Genomic DNA, 26,037 nt, shown 5'->3' on the forward strand with positions numbered 1-26,037 from the left:
AGGGCGCTCTCCCCACAGGCCCATCCTGCAGGCCGGCCTGCCCGCCAACCGCACCGCCGTGGTGGGCAGCGACGTGGAGTTTGAGTGCAAAGTGTTCAGCGACCCTCAGCCTCACATCCAGTGGCTGAAGCACATCGAGGTGAACGGGAGCAGAGTCGGTTCTGATGGATTACCATATGTCCGTGTGTTCAAGGTAGGAGCTTCCTCTTATCACTCCTCCTGCCAGTATAAATTACTCTTTTGAATGCTTCTTTATATATTGCCCTGTATTGCTATGCCACTTATTTTCTTAGATCGCAAGTACTTCCTGTGAAAGGGGATTCTTATAAAAATCTTAAAAGGCATTCAAATCATCAATCGGAAATAAATATGGATCAATCTTCCAAAGCTCTTAACAATGCTAAGATGAGTAATGAATAGTACATTTTTTTCTGTCATTAGTTTTTAAAACGACTAAATGATTGGTAACATATCTTTTTTTTAACTATTGACTGCATGCTTCTCGCATTAGCGTCACACATATCAGGATAGAGTAACCAGCAGTACACTTATTGGTTGGTTTTCTGTGATGCTCAGAGCAGATGAAACATGAGTGAGTGATAATTATATGAAAACATTTTTATGTTACAGATATATTTTGAGCAAAGTTGTTATTTAATTTTGGTTATCGTTCAGTTGGTATTGCATCTAAAAAGTGGCATAAAAGTCTTAAATCTAACTTCTTAAGCGGTAGAAAATGAATATATGAAGTGTATCTTGCTATTGAATCTCTTCACATAACCAACATGACTTCTCCTGAATTCTTTACTGTCATTTGATTTTCTGTGATGCACATGACATGTTTTTATTTCCAGCATTCTGGGGTCAATAGCTCGGACGCTCAGGTGCTGGCCCTCTACAATGTGACTGAGGAGGAGAGCGGAGAGTATATTTGTAAAGTGTCCAATTATATAGGAGAGGCCCGATCGTCACCAGATATGAGCCCACAGGTAACCACCGCGCAGCACAGGGACGACACAGTGGACCAGCTGGATAAACTAGGGCCGTATAACTCAAGACAACCTCAGCTGTTTCTCTCCTCCCTCCCTCCGTCTCTCCTCCCTCTCTCCTGGCTCAGTGCTCCTGACTGTAAATGATGCTATGGAAAATTCCCAGCAGAACAGTATAAAAAAAAGTGTTTAGTTTTGGGTTTATGTTGGACCCGTTACCATTCCTGCCCCATGCCTGTGCCGTGCCCTCCTAATAAGGGCTTCTCTTGCCATCTTCTTCTTTTACTCTCGCTCCCTTGCCCTTCAAAGTCCTCCGTGCACAGCACACAGGCTCTCTCTCCCTCCTTTTTTTCTTCTTTTTCCAGCTGTCCTCCTTCTGCTTAGCTATGTTCCCCAGACCTCCTGTTTTATCTGATGCTTACATAGTTTGTATGATTGTGAGTGTGCCCTGTTCTGCTGCAGAGTTTTCCATGTTGCCCATCTCTTGCATGTAGAGATGAGACTGAGGTATTTGATGTGGTGATGGGGTGGCCCAGTTCAGGAGTCAACCTAACCCTCTTCTCCACTAACAGAAAGGAGAGTCCTCTGCAGGGGCTCTCTCTGGTACTTTGTGGGCAGATGGTGTTGGATCGAGGATGAGAACGCTCCTCCATCCCCTTTCTCTTTCAGAATCCTTTACTCATGGTTACCTTTCCCCTCTTGGGCCTCTTGTTGGGTCTGCTTCCTTTGTTATTTTCTAGGCCGCTGTCCTTAACACCACGGACAAGGAAATGGAAATCCTCCAACTGAGAAATGTGTCTTTTGATGACGCTGGGGAGTACACCTGCTTGGCGGGCAATTCTATCGGGTTCTCTCATCAATCTGCATGGTTGACCGTTGTTGAAGGTATCAGTGGTTCTGTCTCTCCTATATTTCCATTATTTACCATTTTCCAACTCCAGCCTGGCTCTCCACCTTTACATTGGCCAGAGAAGAGCCTGACTCTATTTCTGTAAACAAATGTAAGAGGAAGCCAGGGTGAGTTACAAATACTAAAACCGTCTCTGTCCTCAGCATGGCTCCTACTCCATCTAAACTCTCTAGATGGGAGACTATGGACCATGCTTTACTGTTTCTTTAAAGAGCCTGTGACACGATTTTCCCCCATCATCCAAACCCATCAATTTGAGTAAATATTGTCCTCTTGAAAACCGTTACTGAACTGATTTTGGATATTTTTACTTTGATAACCATTAATCTGCCCTTCAATGTTGACCATATTCTGGATCTTCTCGAGGATTCTTCAAATCCCGCCACATTATGTGTGATGTCATTGCGGGCCAAGCGCTCCAGCTGCACCGTTCAGGATCCCAGCTTCTGCATGTAAACGCACGATGGCGCACACAGCAGCAAACTCAGACAGCGATGACAGTTTAATTTTGAACGTGTCTGAGAGCTCATATGAGGCTGAAGGATCGGTTTATTTTGTATCTTTTAGAAGTTTAGGAATTAGGTGCGTCAATATGGGCGATAATACGGTCATTTAGCCAGTGGTGGACTGGGACTAAAAATCACCCCGGGACTCTCGACCGGCCCACTTCGGTACCGCTAGTAAATTGTCAACGGGGGGAGTGGGGGATGTGCTAGTGACTTATCCGACCGGCCCACTTCGGTACCGGCATGGCCAGTCCGCCACTGCACCCAGCCCACGTAAACTGTCAACGGGGGAAGCCTCGCTGCGGGGAAACGTTGGACCTATAGTGTCCAGATCGGAGTGGGAATTAATCTGTGCATTTTATCCATTAATTTCCCCAACATTGTGGTTAAAAAAAAACACAAGTTTAATCCATGTTGGTGTACTACAACTACAAAAAGCATCGGTTTGTTTTTTCATCAGGAAATGCAGACCGGCTCAAACAAACGATTTTTTAATCATCATCCTCACGATCATTTAATGTATCATGTTCGCCGAATTCACATGAAAGCACTGATAAATGTAGCTTCATCCACTTGAGTTTACAACTCCAAAAATAATCGATTTGTTTTTATATCACATCCGACGGGAGGAAATTCAGCAGCTCTCACTACCGATTTTTAATCCTAATTTAATCATCATCTTCACCACGATCATTTATTATATTGTTATTATATTGTTTATGTTCGCCGAATTGACATGAAAGCACTGACAAATATGAATATACTGTAGTCAACTTCATTAAAACGTTATTAACGTGCCTAAACTCAGTAATTCACCATTTCTACGCATGACAACACGCTTTGTCCGTGTTTGGCTCTCGCCGCACAGTGAAGCGTTCCCGCATTGACGTCACTTCCGGCTTCCCCCAAAACTTCAAAATGAGTCGAAGGAATTTCCCCGCGATGCTTGAAATTATTGATATTTATCGGAACGGTATCGCACCTTCTTTTTTAAACTGACAGTTCGAGATTACTAGTAGCCCAATATTTCATTGCACAACAGTTGTTGGGAGGCTGTCACAGGCTCTTTAATGAAATCAGCAAATGCAAACAACCCCAAAAGAAGATGGAGAGAACACAAGTTATTTTCAGTTTTTAATGTAAAATGCAGAATTGCAGTTTAGCTTCATCTCTGTGGGCTAGCTGCTGGCCTCATCTACGTTACTTCAATTTGAGTTGAACTTAAGTACTGATTGTACGGTTCTTAAACACTATTAAGTGCTATTTTTACCATTTCCATCCGGACCTAAACTGACCTGCAGTGGGGGAGGTTTTTTTGAGTTAACACATCTGTAGCTGCCAACAAATGAACTCATCTCTGTGTACATAGCTGGGATATCCCCTGTGCTGTTTAATACCATAAACCGCATGTTTGGATACTTAGTCACTTTAAGCAGCAGTCCTATCTGTACTCTGTTTATACGCCAGTCACTGTAACCTTTGCTTTTCATCATCATGGAATTTGTAGTTCCCTCTGATAAGGGAAACTACACCTGTGTGGTGGAGAACCAGTACGGCAGCATCAATCACACCCACCAGCTCGACGTAGTCGGTAAGTTTAAACTGCATTCAGGTTGTCTGTATATTACAGGTCCCATGTCATGGCCATTTCTACTGATCATAATTCCATTGTTGAGGTATACTAAAATAGATTTATACTATGGAATTTTCCAAACTCACATTGGTTACTGATACAGCATCTCTGTAAAGTATGTGTATTCACCGGTATTCACTCTCTGTCTAAACGGCTTGTTGTTTTTCAGAGCGCTCTCCCCACAGGCCCATCCTGCAGGCCGGCCTGCCCGCTGACCGCACCGCCGTGGTGGGCAGCGACGTGGAGTTTGAGTGCAAAGTGCTCAGCGACCCTCAGCCTCACAGACAGTGGCTGAAGCACATCAAGGTGAACGGGAGCAGAGTCGGTTCTGATGGATTACCGTATGTCCGTGTGCTCAAGGTAGGTAGGAGCTTCCTCTTATCACTCCTGCAGCAACAAACCAGTATAAATTACTCTTTGGTATGCTTCTTTATATATTGCCCTGTATTGCTATGCCACTTATTTTCTTAGATAGCCAGTAGTTGCGGATCTGCATAAAGTCTTAAAAGGCATTCAATGTGTTAATCTAAAAATGTAGTGCTTATTTATGGGAAAATATGACTTTGATTAACCTTTCAAATCTCTGAAAAAGGTCAAGACAGGCAGTGGAGCTAAATAAATGTTTTTCCTGATAAAACACATTTTATATTTTACAATCTATAAATGATAGGTATCCATCTTCTTTTTTTAAAAATAATAATTTACTGCATGGCTTGCACATTAGCGTCACGCAGATCAGGATAGCGAATACAGCAATACTCATGTTTCATTTATTATTTTAGAGTTGTTTGCTGTGATGTTCAGAGGAGATGCAACATTTGGGAGTGAAAATTCTATGAAAAAGGTTTAATGTTACATATATTTTGGGCCACATTATTGTTTTTCTATTTCACTTTAGTTATCTGAAAGTTGAGTGGCTTAAAGCTTTAGGAACTGAATATATGAAGTGTATCTTGCTATTGAATCTCTGCACATAACCAACATGACTTCTCCTGAATTCTTTACTGTCATTTGATTTTCTGTGATGCACATGACATGTTTTTATTTCCAGCATTCTGGGGTCAATAGCTCGGACGCTCAGGTGCTGGCCCTCTACAATGTGACTGAGGAGGAGAGCGGAGAGTATATTTGTAAAGTGTCCAATTATATAGGAGAGGCCCGATCGTCACCAGATTTTCTTCCAGCTGTCCTCCTTCTGCTTAGCTATGTTCCCCAGACCTCCTGTTTTTATCTGATGCTTACATAGTTTGTATGATTGTGAGTGTGCCCTGTTCTGCTGCGGAGTTTTCCATGTTGCCCATCTCTTGCATGTAGAGATGAGACTGAGGTATTTGATGTGGTGATGGGGTGGCCCAGTTCAGGAGTCAACCTAACCCTCTTCTCCACTAACAGAAAGGAGAGTCCTCTGCAGGGGCTCTCTCTGGTACTTTGTGGGCAGATGGTGTTGGATCGAGGAGGAGAACGCTCCTCCATCCCCTTTCTCTTTCAGAATCCTTTACTCATGGTTACCTTTCCCCTCTTGGGCTTCTTGTTGGGTCTGCTTCCTTTGTTATTTTCTAGACCGCTGGCCTTAACACCACGGACAAGGAAATGGAAATCCTCCAACTGAGAAATGTGTCTTTTGAGGACGCTGGGGAGTACACCTGCTTGGCGGGCAATTCTATCGGGTTCGCTCATCACTCTGCATGGTTGACCGTTGTTGAAGGTATCAGTGGTTCTGTCTCTCCTATATTTCCATTATTTACCATTTTCCAACTCCAGCCTGGCTCTCCACCTATACATTGGCCAGAGAAGAGCCTGACTCTATTTCTGTAAACAAATGTAAGAGGAAGCCAGGGTGAGTTAAAAATACTACAACCTTCTCTGTCCTCAGCATGGCTCCTACTCCATCTAAACTCTCTAGATGGGAGAGTATGGACCATGCTTTACTGTTTCTTTAATGAAACAACCCCAAAAGCTGTCTTCTACCTGGTTTACCATGAAAAAAAGCCAGTGGTATTTTAAAGTATAATTAATGATCTTAGCTGGGTAGAACATCACTTTTATGGAGAGGTTATTTGGCAGCTCTGATCAGATGGATGTGGTCAGACTCCTGCTGCAGCACCGAGCAGACCGAATGCTCTGCGAGGACGACGGTTCGTCTCCTCTACATAAGGTCCAAAAGTACCAGTATAAAATAAACTGCAGCACCAAATAAACATCTGCTCAAAGATTGTATGTCAACCAGCGTTTCCGCCAGGGGGCCGTCTTGCCGTCATTTGACGCCCTTATTCAGCTCGGGACGCCCTGAATGCGAGCCGATGGCGTCCAAAAATATTAATAATTCGAGAGAAGATCGAGAGTTTTTATCGCTTGAAATGACGAAAAGGAAAAAGGACAAGGACATCCCGCTGTTGGAGGGGCAAAGGAGTCTGGTGGGATTATTTTCGGAGTATTGAAGATTGATTCCCCGACATCAAAGGTGCCAGGACAACACGGAACGTGCGCGATTTGGACGCGATGAGCGGTGGGGTTTTAGTGAAGCACGCACGTGAGCTGTGAGCACCAGAGCCTCTCAGCGGCGAAACTGAGGCTCTGTGTTAAACTGTGGTAACATGAAGAGCCGTTTGGGAGCCGAAACAGCCGGCGCTTTAAGAGAGCCGAGCCAAATGATCCTGCTCACTAATGTAAAAATACAGCATCTATAAAGGGACGGCTCAAGTCAAAATTCAAAACAACCACCCCCCCCCCGCCCGCTCTCGGGGTGGACGCCCTCTCAGCCCTGGTCTGGCGGAAACACTGATGTCAACCCTTTAAAAAACTCCATGACTCAATCTACCATAGTAACATATTGAGGCTTTCCAACAACATTGTCTCTGACCCCAACCACATCCTCAACAGCTAATATAAACTATAACCATCAAATCAGAGATACTGCTTTCCAAAATGTATTAGGATGTGATTGAAGCAATGTTCTGGGCACCAGTCAACTCTAAAGTTAAATAATTAGTTTAATCCCAAATCAAATGCTTGTTAAAGGGTCTTGAAAATATTTTCTTTAGTGATTGTAATGTTTTGTTACATTTCTGTTGTCTTGTTTATTTTCCTAACTATTTGTCCTAGTTGATGTTTGAAATGGAGCTGCTGTGATTCAGGAAATAATTCAGGCTTGTTTTAACAATCAAGTATTGTGTAGATTAATTGATCTTTTAACCTGGTGCCTGTATTTTGTAATGCTTGAGCAGGCTGCAGAACGAAGTCATGAAGAGGTGTGTCTGCTGCTGATGGAGAGCTGTGCAGCGCTCTGCAGCCAGGCCAACAACAGGCTGCTGCTTCCCTTCCAGCTGGCACCCCAGGGAGACCTGCAGGAGCTCCTGAAGCCACCTCGGTGACCACAGACACACTGCATGTTCAAATGTTCAAATGTTCCCCACCATTTTCTGACTTATTTTCTTGAAGATATTTTTGACATTGTTACTTTAATTAGATAGAAGGACAGATGGACAAGAAAGGGAAATAATACTGGGACAACATTAACAATTATTCATCAATGAATATAATCTTTAGTTTCTGCCCTTTTTTTCTCCCTTATACATCAGCAAAGAGACGCTGAACAAAACTGGGAGGATACGACATTATATTGCCAGCTTCATACCATAAGTAACCTGTTTTGGATTTCTAGTGTACATTGCTGCAGTAATTACACTGCCATAAACTTGTACAAAAAACAACACCACTGTTACTGCTCCACTCTTATCAAGCTGTCGTCAAATTCATAATAATTCTGTATCAGACATCAGCGTTTGCATTATTGATTGTTTTCTCTGAACATATGTCAGGTTTATGTTGTATTAAAACCGGAGGCCAACATCTGGGTTATTTTGTTAAACTTTGTCGGACATTTTGTTATTTGTGGCAACAGGGGGAGCTATTGCCCTAAAAAACAAATGTTTCTTTTCCAGCCCACCATGTGAATTAGCTGGCAGCTCACACACAGTGGCCTCATTCGATCCTCACAACACACTGTTGGAAAACTAATCGAGGGGACTGTGAGATAGAGAGAAAAGTTAGTCGATAGGACATCATAGATGGACACCCCTGATCTGCCTGTACAGTAGACATGTACTGTGTCACATACCACACTCTGGTATCTATTCTGTATTAATGGAGTTTCCAAGTGAACACAACAGCAGACTTTCTTTTTTAAACTGCCAACTGGTTTTTCACACATCAGTGATATCATTAGTCATACGAGGATCATTGCACAACGCAAGGCTGTGCAACATAATGCACTTATAGTCACATTTTGCTACAGAAGAAAAACCAAAAAAGCATGAAACTATTTTTTTGTGGCATCTTTTCTAATTTGTTATGGAGTGTAGAAGAGTCCTGCTCAGTCTACATATCTTTGCTCCTGGCTTGTATAGCAAAATGTCTCAGCTGCTATTACTGTAACTAGTTTTACGTCTCTTTGTAAAATAAACTATTTTGAACCCATTGCCACTGGTGTAAATCTGTTACACTTCTAATCTCTCAGAGCAGATGTTGACGGTTGATTTTTTTTTGTTAGTGAACTCTCTTATCTAGAAAACCTGCTGCTAATGTCTTATTCCCGTTATTATCTATATTTCTTTGTGTGTCTTTGTAAAAATGGCAAATCTAAATACTAACTTCACTATCAGTGTTCATCTGTAATTACCTTCTTTTTTTTTAACCCCGCTGTGCTGGAATAATTGTTTGAACTTTTCAACTTTTTTAAGGGATTAGCAGTTATTAGGTTTTGTCTTTCCATTCTCACACAGACATCTCAGTCCTTTCTTTAGTTATCAAAGGCAGCCCACATCACTGGGACCCTTTTCTAAAACCAGTATTTATATGCAAAGGGTACAAAGGATGGGGGTGAATAAAGGAAGTTGATATTTACATATCTACTGAGACAGATGGAAATACTTTCAACTATTGTCTCATATACTTACTTATTCAAAGCATGTTCAATAAGTAACACATGCACATACGAGAGGCAGAACCCCTGGGTTTTTGGTAGATGTTTGTACCAAGTGCTGCACTACTTCTGCGCTCCCTCAGTCCGCACAAACACGACCCAGCGACAGAAAAACCTCTCTGTAGTCTGAGGAACTTTCATTGGGTCCGCTGGTGGGTGGTGTTTCCAAACTACCTTCAAACCACATCCAGTGCCGTGACTGGAGGGGTGCCAGGCCACATCTGGAGCTCATTGCAGCTGACGCCACACAGCACAAGGAGATGGGGTGTCGAGAGGGGGGGAGGGAGGGGTAGACGGGGTGGGATGGGGGTATTTTAGCTCGCAGAACTAAGCCAAAAGAGCTGTTTACGCTCAGTGACGAGTTCCTCCTTCCACTCAGCTGAGGAGCTGTAACTAGGATCACCCGTTTTCAGTGCCACATGTCAGTAATAGCAGGGGTTTACTCAGCCTATTTTTCCCTACTTACCAAGAATATACCCCTGCTTGTTTTCTCAATGGCAGAGGGAACAAAGCACATTATGCTATTTGAATCAAACCAGTAATTTTGACTGGCACACACACTATCACACCCGCCCACAGCACCTCCTGATTGTTCCCTTGCCAGGTTCTATGTAACATATTAAGTTGATGTCTAAGATTTGCTAGCAGTGAGCAAGGTAATGAAAACCCTCTGTGTCACTCAGTAAAAGCCCAGGAATATTAAAGGAAAGGGCCTCATTCTTTTTTGATAATTTTTTCACGAGCTGGTTTGAATTTGAGAGCTGCTTTACCCCCTTATGTGGAAATAATCAGAGACAGGCCTGTGGTGGGTGAAAATAAGCAGCCTTTTCGGAGGGGGGAGGTTTGTTTTCAATCAACAACGCTACTTACCTTTGTTTTTTCAGTACAAATATTACAACAAGTGATCTACATGGATACTGTGTGACTTTTAAACTAGCTTTTGAACGTTTTCCCGTAAAAGGAGGACTCCACAAGAGGAGGAATTTGGATTACAGCTCTGTTTAGTGAGATTTATTTGGAAAGCAATGAAACTTCCTGGCCCTGGAACCCACTTCCACCATAATGAGCCCAAGTTAAACCAGAACTGGATGTTATTTCTTTCATAAATAGAAGGTGGTCTGTGTGCCATGCTTGTGTGGAGGATTCAAAGTCAGTGCTTTGGACTTTATTTAAACAGCGCTTTAAGCTGAGAGCGGATAATGAGAAGATTTTGTCCTCTTTGAAATGTTCTTCGGTGTAATGGTTGTTTAAGGTGCAAAATGAATAGTCTGTGTGGCAGTCCAACACTTCAAATATATAATTAGCCGATGTTTTCCATTTGCATGTCAATTATCGCCATTTTTGGTGATCTGTGGATGCTTGTGTTCACAGATAAAAGGGTCATCTGGTCCTTATCTCTCCTGTGTCCACCTGTACTAAAGTAAAAGCCCGTCTCTTGCCTCCCAGCTGCCCTGGCAGAGCCCGAGCTGTCTGACTTATCCCGGAGTAATCAGGTAAATGGCTGGCAGATGGGCACACATTAAGAAATGGAGTACCAGCTCTGGCACTGAGCACCGCCCCGATTCGTCTCATCTGAACCGGGAAAATCGGGAGGTGTTGGGTGAGGGGGCGTGTGTAATCAAATCTACGGGAGCTGCTCCTTAGAGATGCTGCTTAATCCAATTTAGGCCCACTCCCACTTCAAAGCAGCATGTTGTCTGCTGGTTGAAGTGATGTTGCAGATCTTACGCTCCAATTTTCCAGGTCATCGGGTGACGAGATCCATGAGTCCAGAGGCTGCACGCAGCTCTGCTCGTCCAGGCGATCAGCACTGTGACTGGGGGAAGCGTCTGAACAGGTGATCCAGCCAGGGGTGGGAAAGAAGTACTCATTAAAAGTTGCAATACAACAGTGAAAAAAAACAACAACACTCAGTTAAGTAAGAGACCTGTATTTAAAACGCCTCAAAATGGAGGCTACTTAAAGCACCAAAAGGGGAAGTTATCATAATGCAAAATGCCCTATTTAAGAAATATGTAGATTAGAAATATTGATGCAGTAATGTCTTCAAAGGTAGGGGTTTATTTTAATCACTTTTTATATTCCTGGGTAGCTTAACCTATGTAATTTATCAGGATTCATTTTGTATTATAATCTAAATATGCAAAGTAGCTAGCAAATAAAGCTATATAATGAAAGAATTGGAGTAAAAAGAGCAATATTTGCCTCTTAAATGGCTATTAACATATTTGTATTTGAAGTATACGTAACTCAAGTAACTCGAGAGTAAATTTACCTAGTTACATACCACCACTGGATCTGGCCTAACACAAATTGGGACCATGTGATCGTGTTTTTCCTAGACATAATAAAACTCATTGGCATCATATTAATTTCCTCAGAAAAACTTATTTTCAACCACATTATAGATCATCCAGTCATTTTTATATTGAATACAAAAGCCATGTCAGCAGAACTTGGGTTCCCGCAGCCACACTTAGACTAAAATTCATCAAGCACATCTGGAGAATGTCACAACTTCTCCACCGCCATCCATATTCATGAGAAGTTTCCCCAGAGAATTGTGCTTGGTGATCATGCTGAGATTTCTCTGTTATTGTGGGTATATTTGAGGCGGAAAAGTTTATTTTCCTAGATGTTTTGTTTTTTACTTTCCGTTGGATGGTTTCATTTTATTGATTATGGAGATGTAATCTTCTCAAAAGCCGGCCCAGACAAACAACCCATAAGCTGTACCATATGAGTCATGGGACAATTAATGAAGCTTTTGGGATCATATATCTAGGTCCCATCATACTGGACTGTTGTAAGAAATCTCATCATTATGCATCACCTGCCAAATCTGCAGAGGACCTATTTACAGTGTATGGCCTTAGCCCTTTACTCACCGTGCACCCTATGCAGTTATAAGTCACGTTTCTTTCTTTCATGTTGTCTGTTTTCTCCTCTGTAGTTCAAAGCAAATGCTTATGAATACACCCAAAGACTGCTGTTGATATACACGTGTCAGACAATAAACTTCAGACGAGAATTGTGAGGAAGGTTGGTTTTACATGACGATTTGGAGCCTTTGAAGACACTGATATAACACAAACCACAGATAATTATCCCCCAGCCTCTCAGCTCTATGTTTCTTTATTGGTTCTTCTAGCGTTTTTCTACTCATTATTTAAATGAATAACTAATACTGTAGATTTCAAAGTTATATTGCTACTTTTAAAAATAGTTTTTCAAGTAATAATACATTTTCAGACCAAGACAATGATGAAACAGATAACAGGTTAAGCTGAAAACTTTTTTTAATGTACGCCTGTTTTTATTCAGCCATGGTCAGAAACAGCAGACTTCATGCAGAGAAAGATCCTTGATTTGTATTGGTCAGATTTCTCATTGATGGGAAATATAGCTGGAGAACAACAGAAGGGCTGAAGTAACTAGCTGCTTTTGATAGGGATTATTCACTCCTAAAACAATGCAGCTGACACCACATTCGTCACAAGCTCTCCCACAACACCAAACAACCAAATATTCACAACCGCTATGACAATACTCCCATTCAGTGTGAATGACCAGGGAACGCAACACCGCGCTGCACGTGTAATTGAACAAGATGGTTACGCTGATGAACTAAGACTCATAGAGGCACGCCGTCCCTCTGTCAGCAGGTGCCCGGCACACACTGGCCCATTCATATGCGCATTCCTGTCTCTCCACTCGCAGCCCAGCAGGTTCCTCCCGGCCACTCAGGACAGGGGCTGACGCACACAAAGGGTCTTCAATCTGCCTCAGACAACAGGCAGCATAAAGGCCCGGAAAGCCACAACAGCGCTGTGTCAAAGAGCAGGCTGGGGGTAGTGAGCAGAGTTTGGGGGGGCCCTGTGTAGAACAGGGGCTCCGCTGATGGATGGATGAGGGCTGGGCCCAAACAACGTATAGTGGAAGGCCTGTCTGAGGTTTTTCAGCATAAAGGAGGATATTTGTACTTGCCCAGTAACAATGGAATGCAAACACGAGAAGCAAGGACAATAAAACACCACTTTGGGGCGATGAAGAAGCTGCTAGGGAAATCGTCATGCAAAGCATCCTTGCAGGCAGATATTGTTCACTCTAAGGATTGCATGGCTCTCTGTTTGTTCCCATGTTGATGCGTGGCTTAGCCTGCCTTCAGTTTGCTTTTGCATAGGGTATTCCTGGCTTTAACAGTGTCCGGCATATTTCCTTACGCTGAAAGGAAGTGAGGAGTGAGCAGAAGTGCCCCACCTCATCTTAAAACAGACCTGTGTTTGGACTACACGCATCCTAGCAAAAGTTCAACTGACTTTCAATGATATGTGGCCCTGGTCCTGATCTCTAATAATGTAAATTATCTCATTTTTAGCATTTTCTTAACTAGCTGTACTGTATAATTATTAATACAAATCATAAACTTCATTTTATAGCCTTTCCTGTCGGCAAGTTGCCTATATGTTTCTTGAGCTACCATGGCATGAACACATCACTGCGACAAGTTAATGATTAATGATTCAAGCTTTTTCAAATTAGCGCCACAAAATACAAGTTCTGCTTTCATTTGCTTATGTGTGCCAGTAAACCAGTCTGACAGTGTGGACAGAATGGCTCCCCTTTGCTGCTATAAACAACCAAAGACTACGTTTTATTGTTTTGTTTTTTCCCTCTCTCTCTCATCTGTTTTGCACAAATGTTACCACCCAAAGCTTTTACTGTGCAGACTGGGGTGAAGCGTCTCAGATATATCAGGCAGGTCTTATCATCCGAAGACAACAATATGCAACCGAAAGAATAAACAATCTCCATATGTTATGACTACTGCCAAGGCTTTCTTGTCCTCTGTGGAACTTTTCTAAATCATTAACAGCTTGTTGCACATCCCAAGGGAACTCTTTATCAGTGACACAAAGAGAAGTGTCTATAAAAGATCTGGTTTCTGTTGCATCAAAGATCGTATCAAGGTTGTGTTTTGATGCTCTGAACTCGTAAGATGTGGCTGATGGCAGCATATGCACATTTTACTCTCACTATTAGTTACCCTAATACACATGCTTGGGGTTGTCTCTGGTATGTTTGCAGTTGTCAGATCCACACTCCATCTGCTACAGTCAGCAGCTCACTTTGAAGCTGCAAGATAGTTTGAGCTCAAAGTACATTTTACAAAAAAAGATGGTAAAGATATTTTAGAAGAATATTTTTTAAATAATAGTTTTTTCTTGCCCAATAGTTTGGTGAGCACATTTAAAGGCCGACCACTTTCATGTCTGTAAGTGAAATAAATCGTCAACTGACTGCAGAGGATTAGCTCAGCTTAAAGGGGCCTTGTGATGCTCATTCTCAGATGCATATTTGTAATGTGTTCCTCACAGTGACAGATTTTCATTCTTTAATATTCAAAAAGGTCTTTCTCATACTGCCTGTACCTCTTTTCACCCTCTGTCTGAAACCAGAGCCCAGTCTGCTCTGATTGGTTAGCTGGTCGGCTCTGTTGTGATTGGACAAGAGCCTAGAGATGTCCTTTCCCTTATAGCCTATCACGTACAATGTGATGGAGTGCTAGCTAATACGAGCGTGAGTGTTACGTAGTGACATCATCATGCTATGAAACAGAAAATGTACTTGCTTAACTTCATACAAAGTAACTGACCACGCTGCACCTCTGTAGATGCTGATTAAAAGAGTGTGTAAAAAAGTGTTACATTCTTTGTCCACTAAAATTGAGGTTGCAGTTCGCAACCAGCTGAATACATCACTTTTCCTAGTGTGTTGAAGACAAAATGGCCTTCAGGTAACATAGAAGATTAAGTGGTGCCCTCGGGGGTCGCTTCTGCAGAAGTGCCAAAAACTGCAGTTGATGGAATGAGCACATGGCTATAGTCCCTATGTCAGAAATAACAAACTTTACAGGAGAAATATATATATTTACAACCTGATTAATAAAAATGAATGTAACGAATACTCTTTGAATTTGGAGTGTTGTGCATTAAGAAAGATCTTGCTTTCTAAATAAAGTACAGTAAAAGAGCCTGTACACATTCAGAGCAGAAGTATCTTTATCTGAAGCAAAGTTGTTGTGTTTATGTGTGACTCCTTAGTACTGGTATTTAAAATACTTAATGTGTCTCTCCAATAAGGTGAATATAAAGCCACCTCATTTTGCGAATGTGTGTAACATCGATCTTGCACATTGCATGGAAGATGAAAGGCAAACACATGTTGAAAGATAAATCTGTTTCTTTGTCACCCCCTTCTTTTAATCAAACTACCACGCCAGGCCTCATATGTCTCGGCAGCTTCAGTCGTCAATCATTTGTCAAGTGTGACATGAAATCAAAGACCATATGAGCTCCTCGGATATGAACTATGTGTTTGATCAGGCTGTGCAAACTTGTGTTTGTGCTGAGCTAGCAGATACATTTGAAATTCTGATGCTCTTTGAAATGCTGCCAAAGCATATGATCTTTACGCCAGCACAATAAAGCCATTTTATATCTTGCTTTGAATAGGAAGTTGATGAAAGTGCTTACGTTGTGTCAGTTAATTCATATTCATTTTGGTAATCTGGATCCCTGCAAGTAACACATTTTTCTCCTTAGATACACACTCATCATATCCTGCACCCTTTCAGCGAGCAAACATCTTTTTACACTGTCTTTACACGTCTCAACTTGTGCTCTTTTGGTGTAAAAGCAACTTTTTAATGTATCATATACTTTTAAAAGAGCTCATCTTGCTTTTAGTTCTTGAATTCCTTGAAACATTTACATTTGAGGAAATATGATTAAGGTCTTAAACGCTTTTGAAGAATAGATATTTTAGGTATTTTGAGATTTTCCCTGTGAGCCTTTGGATTTGGATAAATGAAATAAACATGTATTGTTCTTTGTTCTTTTATCAATGATCCAAACGTGTCTTTTTAAAGTAAAAGTGGTGTTTGATCAACTCTTCTGTGACCTTTATAGTGAGTCTGTCGGTGATGTTCGAGTTACTTTATTTAACTGTAGTTTGTTATTTATTTTATAAACTGTATATCTTACATATTGTCTATATATTTAAAGTAACTATGTTGTATTCAGGACTTAGCTGTGTAGTTGGCAATTAATTTATGTAGTCAATTTCCACTATGGTAGTTGAAATGTAACCCAGGAGCACTATCATTATTTATAGTCTCCATAATTAGCCTGTGTATGGTGATCTCACAATGCAAAGAGCGTTGTGTGGAGAGTTGGTGGAGCTCTGGTGCTTCGGATGGCAGGGGGAGCCAGGTTTCTACAGGGAGACCTGTGTCAAGCCTGAAAATAAAATCCTGGATAATGCCGGAATTCAGAATGATTCGACTTTCAAAATAAAAGCCACTCTTTCGTCATAAAGGGAGGGGGGGATATAAGCATTTGTGTGGAGTAAAACGACCATGCTCTTACCACACGATGCATTGAATATCGATATGTTGTGGGGGGGAAATCATATAATACAATATAATAATACAGTGCACAATATTTCCTGGTGAATTTACATTCTTAGGCTCGGAGAGGTTGGTTAAGAAACAATAACTTTATGGAAATGTTCAAAAATATTTATACTATAAAATATAGATGCTGCTATAGAATATTTTACATTAAAATGGAACCAGTGGCCTCCATGTGACGATTGTGTTGGCTTTTCTAAATAAAATGAAAATAAATAAATAAAACCCGCATAGAACCATTTTAAAGAAGAATACATTTATTCTAAAAGTATTTATTTATGATATATATATATTTTAAACAATATGTTTATACATTTTTCATTATTTTAAACAAGACACGCCATACCTTACACATACTTAATAATATGTGATTTATTGATTTAAATCTTGAGGTAAAACCTGAAGAAAATGTAGGTGGCAAGAGTTTTTCTGAAACAAGTAACAACATAAAGGTAGAGTTGGCTCTCCTGTTGATGTAATGCCCCTTTTTCCGATTTGAAAAACCACCACAAATAATTTCAATAATTTCTCCCATGTTAATATTCCACACTTCCTCTTTTAATCTTAACAAAGGTAAAAGCAGTTTAACCTTTACATGCTTCACAATTATCTGTATTAGTATTATGAATGGGAGCCTTTTGAAGATAACCTGAGCATTTCTCAAACAAAAATTGCAAATAAGCAAGTTAACAGCAATCTATTTATCCAAAAAGTCCAAAAGCATCAAGCCAAATGCTGCTTCTTGTCGTCTTTTATTTTGTGGTCAGAGACCGGAAGTGGAACGCGTCGCTGCCTCTGTGCTGACAGCGATCCGGAGGATGCGCATATTCTCAGATTTAAGGGGGGAGGTTTGGAGCAGCCCAGACTCTCGTTGTTCAACAGCATTTCTCCGCCAGGAATCGTCAAAATACTTTTTAGGGATTCATTTAAGTACCAATGTTGTGTAGAAAACAACTCCAGGTTACATGGTGTTTTCGTTCGTCTTGTTACAGTTAGTTGAACAACTTTAGGAGACAGTTTTCGGAGGTGAGGAGACCTCATTTCATCGCGTAAGAAACATTTTGGGATAAAGAGCCTACGGACCCGCACGGGCTGCCCTCAGCCTGGTTGTCTCAGTTCAAAGGTGTGCGCTAGAAAGAAGTTAATCGAGGAAACGCTAAAACACATTTTCGTTACATTGTTTCGGATTTCTTTTTCCTCTCTTTCATTATTTGCGTTTTTTCAGAGTTGGGACCCACATTCTGTGTTTTCCTTCGCACAAGTTTTGCAAAAACATGTGCGATTGTTTTAACAAAACAACGATATCTTGGACTTAGTGAGGCTCGGTAGCGCACCACGCATTTGAGTCTGGATATACTGTTTTGGGGAAGTTTTTCTGCATCAAATCTGAGCTCCGGAGTCTTATCTGTCCAACACTGGCTGTTTCACAGCCCCCCGCCAGTAAGGTGAGTTGGTTTCTTATTATCCCTCAACGCTTTGATTTTACTTCACTACACTGGCTGTTTACATGCTAAATGTTTGATGTTGTCCTCCTTTGTGCTCGTTGTATTTACAGAATACAAGAACTCCTTGTCTTAAAAGTACGGCTCTCAAATTGACAAGCAGTTGATTTATTTATAGGCCTAGAACCACGTTTTATTAAAAAAAATATTGTTGAGTTCTGGAAAATAGAAAATCTGCCTGTTCAAGTACGTTTGTTGGCTTTTTAGAGAGATGTTTAGACCCAGTTTCATGCGTAGTAACACCTAATTCACCTCTATGCTTAACACATGAAAGGGGGCCAACAGTAAGGCCCAAATGTTGCCTGCAGTCCTGCTAGTTTTCTATCTAAAAGACCCATCAGGCGCCTTTTATCAGATGAAATAGCTTACTTGAATTAATTCTACCAACACGAAGAGTGACATCTAGAAATCTACTTTTCAAACTGCAATTCTCAAACCACAGTTTGGCTTCATTGAGAACTTTTCTTTCTTGTGTGAGTGTGGTTCTTGAGACACTAATCATACTTATTCATGCCTTTAGCCCTGTCCATTTATCTCAAAGGCTTTTCAGAATGAGCTAACATAACAAGCAAAGTTCAATTAACATCTTGTTCTATCTCCCCTTTCATGGGACAGCTTAATTATTGCGACATGCAGGGAAGTAACTAACATCTCTAAACTTTCAGAGGACGGCTATCATTACTACATCTGTCATGAAGTCTGGGTCTGTAGGGGCCAGTCTGATGTTATGTAAAGCTCTAAATGTTATGATATGAAGGGAGAGGGAGAAGATGGATGATTTAGAAAAGCAGCATGTCCACAGGGAGTTCACCATGAGGAAAAAAGGTTTTCTCCTGAACCATATAATGGGTGAGTAGTAGTCAGTCCTGCCCTTTAATTTACTAGGCTGCTCCCCTGACACAGGGTTATTTGCCTTGGACTCTAACTTTAAGATTGTGTTAATTACAACTAAATCCATCAAGAAATATTTCCTTGCAAGCTGTGTAGAACGTACATTTTACGAAAAATAAGATTTTAGTTAGCCATCCTTTTTAGATTGTAGTGTTTTCAAGATGGTTAAGGCAGCACATTCAATTGTGTGTGCATTTGTTTATTTTTGAGCTTTTATGCAGATTTTATTCCAGATAAAACATGCGCATGTTGATAACAGCTCCAGTGTTAGAGTTGTGTTTCCAGATCTACCTCCCTTGAGAAAACATACACATTTATGCATACTGAGAGACTTTGGCTGCAACCAAATGGCAGCGTGTCGGATGGCCTGATGTTGATGGTCTTTACATTTGAGTGTAATCTCATGACACCTGATCTCCCCCCATGGCACACTGGTGGAAAACCACTGATTCAGTTTGTGAGGCTGCAGAGAAAAACCCTAGAAGTGTCTTGTTTTTCTGAAAACAGTAGCCTCGGGGAGATGGTCTGATGCTCTTGTGTCCTTCTGAGCTGCAGACTGGTTGTTTGGCTGAGAGTGCAGGGGGCTCCACAATCTGGGAGCTGAGGAATTTTATGCATGGATGGCGGTGAACAGTAATTATGGTGCGGGCCATATTATGGGTTAGGCCTCTAACCTTTGTCTTTGTATAATGAGAGAAGCTAAATATGTCTTGCGTGTTCTAATCTGTTTAGTTGAATTCCCTTTTATTTGCCAGCTTTTCACTGAAGAGCTCACAAAAACAAGTGTGATTTTTCTCAAACATGTGATTTTGTACATGATTCTTTATGCAGTGAATAGTGCTAATCCTTCAATAGGCACGCTTTTTTCCTTTTTCTGAGCAGTCACTGTTCATCAGCTACGGATCATTCTCAGTTGTATGCACCTTTTTAATCCTTGTGTGTTATACATTTAAAGCAAAGCATTTTACAGCATACTGAAATATCTTAGCCACTAAACTCAGAAACTATTTTTCATTTTTCACCAAAACTACACTTAACAAAAATGAAAAGGTTAAGACAGAGGGAAACAAGATGATTGTGCATTACAAACACCATTCAAACACTAAATCTATGAATATATTCTAGTTAAGCACTCTATAAATGTAATTTCCTAATGATTAGGTGTATTTCAGTCTAGTCTACAGCCCCTTGTGGGTTATGAGTTTCCTGTTTTTGTCTGTGAGCAAGTCTGGTTTTAGTGAAGACTGTTTAATCCATCAAAAGCAGTTGATTTGTTTACTGTTCACAGTAACAGACTGTGAGATATGTTTCTCATCACTTGGTCCCCTGTCTTATTTTGGTTCATCATCACTTAAACAATATAGGTGGTATGAAAGGGAATAATACAAATACTATTTGTTAAGGGGTCACTGCTTTGGTTATTGTGTCCTGAGGCAGTATATTTTACCATTGAACAAGATCTGACCAAGCAAAAGTAACTACTGCAGTATTCATATTTGAGAAAAGCAGTCTTTCAAACGTTTTTGATTTGAACAGGATTTTAAAGAAAACAAACTTTGTGACAATTACACCGTTTCTTAATGACCTTAAACCTAATTTAGGATTCCTGTGCTGCACTTATCGTCCGACCATTCCACATTGTCTGCAATTAGCTCAAATTGGCCCGGGTGATACAGTATGTCGGTCTAGCTCTTTTTTTTTTATCTGAATAAGAACTACACTTAAATCAGACGAAATGGGAACCAGAAGTTCAGCACATTCTTTTTGCTGATATTAATATCCAAGGAAGTAAAAACCAGTCTCGACTCATCTACTCCCAATTTCAAGATGAGCGTGCCCCGTGTGTGGATAGTAAAGACACACTGTTTGTTTAACTCTTGCTCCCATGGGAGCAGAAGATGACAAAGTGTTGTGTCATGATTTGAAGAAGCTACTTCCTCCCCTCTCAATTATTGACGGTCCTCGCGGTGACGAGGGCCAAGGGGAGTGCGGCCGCTCTGCGCTTCCTTCTGTCCGCTGTCAGAAGCACTTCTTTTTTTGGGAGCTATCCCAAAACACTGACTCACTGCTTACAGAGCCGCAATGACCAAGCTTCTTTATCCCCCTCGGGCCCCCCTGACCCAGCTCAGCTGCTAGAACACTAGGCCATTCTTGGAAAGTTAAATTGAATTGGTTTTGAGGAGAACACAATGTCTGTTTCAGTTATGAACACTCACACAAGCGGTTACATCTTAAAGGAAACCACAGCTGCATCTGAACATGACTTTGTGTGAAAACCTAAACCGAGTTGGGGTTTCTCTCACCCAGATGTTGCTATGATATCTCATTTATGACTCTATTTATTAAGACCTGGGCGATAATATCTCACTATATCGATATTAAAGAGTTGACCATTGAGGCCTTCACAAAATATGAACACAGTGGGATAGTTGATAAATAATATGAATATAAGGATAACGCGGGTTGAAGGCAAATCATATTACAGCTACAACAGTCTGGTAAATAAAATAAAAAGCATCACTTTACTGTTACGCTGCCCTTAAACCCAGGAAAAGACTACACTTATTATATTACTGTATCAGAAATCTAAGACAACATCTAGTCTAGCATCGCGATATCAACATAATATTGATGTGTTTCCCAGCCCTACGTTGAATAGAAAAAAAACAGCATTATGTACATTTTTTTTTTTTTTAAACGGCATCATGTAAGTTGCGCTGACAGGCGACAGAGGTCCACAGTTTCCCCGCAGCGAGGCTCCCCCCGCCCTCCCGTAGACAGTACACGAGCTCAGTCACTTCATAACACCAAAGATGGATCGCGGTAAATGCTCTAAAGTGAGGCTCCACTACACTAAAAAAGAAAAAAGACAAGGCACAGTGCTAATAGCTTGCCACAGGCATAGCTCAGTTAAAATAAATCACAGCTATTGTGCAATACATTTGTATTGCATGTATATTTTTTATTTGTAAACATTTCAGTAAAAGCTTAAAAGAATAAAGCTATTTTTGTATCTAAACGTTTGACCTCTTTCTTTTGCAATTTTGGAATCGATAAGCAGAACCGGAATGGGAATCGATACATTTCAAACGATACCCATCCCTAATTATGGCGCATTTCCACTACAGGGCCTCGCTCGGTATGGCTGAACCACAGAAAAACAACATCAGCCGTTAGCTGTTAGCACTCAAGCTCACAGCTCCTCATATCTGTTCAGAAACTAGACAAAAGTTAAACAAGTACAAACCACAGACTGTCTGTGTCATGGCGAATACAGTCGCTTGTTTATTTATGTCTGTATAGGCCGTTGTTGTGAGTGTGGACGGTCGAAGCATATACTGCGTTAGCTTAGCCGATCTCCATTCAGAAGACACGCATTTTAAAAGGTTTTTCGCCTGCCGACTTGTCAAAGCATTAATTCATGGTTTTTACTAACCGGTATCAGTATGTTGTTACTTCGGCATCATTTTGAAACGTGTATTACAATTTAATCACGGTCAAATATGTTCATCTTGTTGTAGTTGTAGCCCCATTGCCAGCGATTCTCTCTCTAGTTTAGCATACTCAGCCCGACTCAGCCTGGTTGTTGGCCCGGAAAGAACCTCGATTTTATGGGGCCAGAAAAACTGTGAAATAGTACCCGCTAGCCGGAACTACGCCAAGTGGAAACGCAACCAAAAACTGGCCCGGCACGGCACGCTTAAAGCGAGCTCCGCGCTGTAGTGGAAATGCGCCATTAGTATTACCTTTCCTCACAAGTCATGGGAGCAAATGGTTGAAAGGAGGGGTCACTTGGAGCTTGGGGACCAAAACCAACTGTTAGGTGATAGATCTCTCAGCGTGGATATGATGGCCCGGCACGGTTTCTCTCTACAAGGGTGTCACATAACAGGCTGTAGTTTTTTCGGTCTTTAAACAAATTCCTCAAGGAGGGTCATGGGGGTCCGGGGCAAGTGTTAATCTATGTGGCCAGATGCTGCAGAGGTGATGATGCAAGCAGATGTGAGGCTCATCCACTGCACGGAGCCCCGTTTTGGAGCGTACTGTACATCTTCTCAAGCAACAATGGACTAATAGCACAAACAACAACTTTGAACATTGTCTTAATGATAGGACAGTCTTTATGAGATCATACTATACATGCATTAATTTAAAATAGGGTGGGTATAGTCTTGAAAGTAAAAAAAGAAGCTAAATTATACTTGTACTTTTGGGTATAGAAACATCATAATATGTTAGAACGTTTTTTCTTCTCCTTTCTTTTTCCAAACTGTTAGCTTCACTCGCCTGGTCATGATTTCCCCATTACTAATGATTATTTATAAAAAATCTAATTTAAATAGTTGGTGAAAGCTCCAATGATCAACTCAACAATATCATTAGGAATATCTTTATATTTAATCAGTTTTTGTGAAATTCCTCCTTATTGCCTAAGCCCAATACCAACGTTATCTGGTGTTTCATCTGCAAAATCACTCATTTAAACCAGAAGTCCGTAATATGTGAAATAATAAAATATATCCTGGTGGCCCACTCACACCAAACGTAGATTGGACCTTAATCCTTTATAAAAAAAGCAATGGATTAAGTTGCCATGAGCACGAAACCTTTTGGCACTTTTACAGACCTTGAAAAGTGCTTAAATTGTACTCTTGAAAAACTCTACCAGTCCTCTGAAAACAAAATGCTTCTTATCTGTGTTCTTGTACATGCAGGCCTAAATGCCCACCTCAAACCTTGGAGAGAAACAGAATATCCTCTTCTTCTTGATAGGTGGGGAATTTCAATGTCAACAACAATTTAGATTTCCATTCATTTGTAAAAATATACATTATTTATTATAAGAGCCACAGAGCACATTTTCCATTCGTGCATACCAATGTTTATTTTCCACGAGCAAATACAAGCAAATATGTCTCTCGCTAAATACTTGTACCCTAAACCTATTTTTAGTAACTGTTTGCTTTTAACCCATGAGGCTGCTTTCTCACGCGGTCATGCATTAATTTGTTTTTATTACTTTTTGTTTGTTTTTAGCTTAGCACTGTGAATGACCCGCTGCTGATGCCCCAACGGTCTGAATGGAGTTGCAGTTGCAGAAAAGCCAACAATTGTAGCTCCCTCAGCAGGATGCTGATGAGACCGAGTATACTTCTGAGTCTGGTTTTACTCTCCCAAGTTTTACGGACGGAGTGCCGGCCTGCCAACACTGATGAAGGTAAGATGTCTTATTTGTACACTGCCTTTTTCTGCTTCTGGATGTAGTATTACTGAAAAGACACGTAACTGTTGTTGCTTCATGTCTGACTTATCTCGACTCCCGCCTTGAGAAACAGTCCGCTGATAATCAAAGCTTTGTTCTTTGTACAGGAATGTAACCCTCACACTCCAGGCTTTGGTGAAATCTGTCCTTTGTAGCGTCAGTGTTTCCTCCACCACCCCCAGTCTAATGTTTGAGAACACTTAACTGCGTCAGATTTAGTACAACCATGTTTCAGATTATTAGAAACACATTTTTCAGTTTTTCCTGGCTAACTAAACCAGAGCGTAAAATAATCTTTCGTGTTAATCTTGCAGACTGAACTCTTGGTCTAATGGTTTTTATTTAGTTCCTAATCTGGACTGTAAAACTTTAAGATGTCCTATTCAGAATTTAGCCCGGTCTGGCTGTTACACACGTTCTGAAAAGGGGAAAGAGTCACTGAAATCGAATCCTTAAAAATGTGCCTCTTGGATTCAGTCCAGCAGTGCAATAGCTGCCTGGACTTGTGGGTAGATGGGGTTGTATGTTTACACGTTGCAGTCGGAAGTGGGGAGCTGCAAAAGAATATGATAAAACCCAGCATTATAATTAGAGTAATTAAGCAAGAGGGTCTCTCTTGGGCTGTAAGCCCTAAAATAAACTTGGCGCGGCTGTGTTTAAGCCAACAGTGGGACAGGGAGGAGTAAATGACTCCCATCTGTAGCCTGAGGGCAGCCCCACTACCTTCCCTGCTCCTCTCCTCCTTTGTAATGAAAAGGTATTTGTTGTAACTGAGAGAGGAGTTAACTGCCAGGGAAACCATAAATTAGCCAGTTTTTGAAAAAAGGAAAGAAGATGCTACTTTGAGCCCTCCCTTATCCTGAAGGCTCGGGTTTCTGAGGAGAGTGTTTGTCTTCTAAGGTGAGCCATAAATTGTCTTCAGGGTGGGGGAAGCCTGATGCGTTTACACTCCACCCAGTTCTTAATCACCAAATGGCCAGGTACTATCTATGCGCCTCTGTGCTTTTTCACTCCTGCTCCCCCACCGACTTTTTCCTGGGAATGCTTCACTTTCCCCCCGCTCCCCTGCTGGGTGACGGATGGTTTCAGCTGTCGACAAACAATCACAGCAGAAGCATTTGGTTGCATTCCTTTTGTCTTGGTCTGGGGAAACAAAACAGTTATATGGAAATGGTCATGTATTATGCGTGCTTCTTTGTTTGTCTTGGGGGCTTTTTTTGTTTTGTGCTGTTCACATAAGAAAAGAATATTCCCTGAACAAATTCATTTCTTTACATTTCTTCAGGGGCCACATGGACGGCCATTTAAATGATTACAACATGTATAAGCTTTGTGATCTCAGTGAGATGATGAGAGTGCTTTTGTCTTCATCATTTCAATGTCTGTACATCTTTTTGGTTTGAAGACAGTGAAATGTCAGAGCGTTTTTTTGGCATCCCAGAGGATTTCTTCTCTTCTGTCAGTCAGTGTAGACAAGCTACTGGCCCTTTCGTGGCTCGGCTCTTAAGTCTGACGCTGCCACTGTCCTGAGAAAGACTTTTTCAGACAGTGATGGGAACCCATAGGAGTTTAAACTCTGCTGAATCTCAGAGAGAAGACGAAAGAAGTGAACTGACTTTATGGTTGACACAGGATTAATTAACTTTCCCCCTGAAGGCATTCATTTCCACTCAAGGATAACGCACTGATCGTTATGTCAGAGAGAATTATAGCGGTATAGTGACATAAATCAAATTCAATGCCCTATCGTTCTGTGCAATATGTAACATTTGTGTTAGTTCAAAATTAAAAAAAGATGTAAATTAAGTAACATTTCCCTGTTTGATTTTTATATTTGCTGTTGTAATTTATTGTCTTCTGTTTGCGATCGCACTAATGTGTTTTTTAT

At 41.0% G+C, this 26,037-nt stretch overlaps 2 protein-coding genes across 7 annotated transcripts in view; both read left to right on the plus strand.

Annotated features, from left to right (window-relative positions):
• Positions 1-8,514, plus strand: part of LOC307042958 (uncharacterized protein) — a gene marked incomplete at its 5' end in the record, with an annotated part of 9,162 nt that extends 648 nt beyond the window's left edge. The window contains 5 exons of the mRNA XM_079687115.1: positions 3-193; positions 1,730-1,874; positions 3,913-3,996; positions 4,208-4,398; positions 7,263-8,514. Of these exons, the coding sequence (XP_079543241.1) occupies positions 3-193; positions 1,730-1,874; positions 3,913-3,996; positions 4,208-4,398; positions 7,263-7,409 (758 nt within the window). The 3' untranslated portion in view covers positions 7,410-8,514. The remainder of the gene's footprint in view (positions 1-2; positions 194-1,729; positions 1,875-3,912; positions 3,997-4,207; positions 4,399-7,262) is intronic.
• Positions 8,515-17,319: 8,805 nt separating this feature from the next.
• Positions 17,320-26,037, plus strand: part of LOC307044781 (fibroblast growth factor receptor 1-A-like) — a 41,112-nt gene continuing 32,394 nt past the window's right edge. For 3 of the 6 annotated variants that reach the window (XM_079690153.1, XM_079690156.1, XM_079690158.1), the window contains exons 1-2: positions 17,320-17,938; positions 23,924-24,104. In XM_079690153.1, coding sequence (XP_079546279.1) covers positions 23,951-24,104 — 154 coding nt within the window. In that variant the 5' untranslated portion in view covers positions 17,320-17,938; positions 23,924-23,950. Of the gene's footprint in view, positions 17,939-23,601; positions 23,660-23,923; positions 24,105-26,037 lie in introns of all 6 variants that reach the window. The other 3 variants (XM_079690155.1, XM_079690157.1, XM_079690154.1) reach the window with 2 other exon arrangements.

This window comes from Notothenia rossii, assembly GCF_949606895.1.
Source record: "Notothenia rossii genome assembly, chromosome: 6".
Taxonomy (NCBI): domain Eukaryota; kingdom Metazoa; phylum Chordata; class Actinopteri; order Perciformes; family Nototheniidae; genus Notothenia; species Notothenia rossii.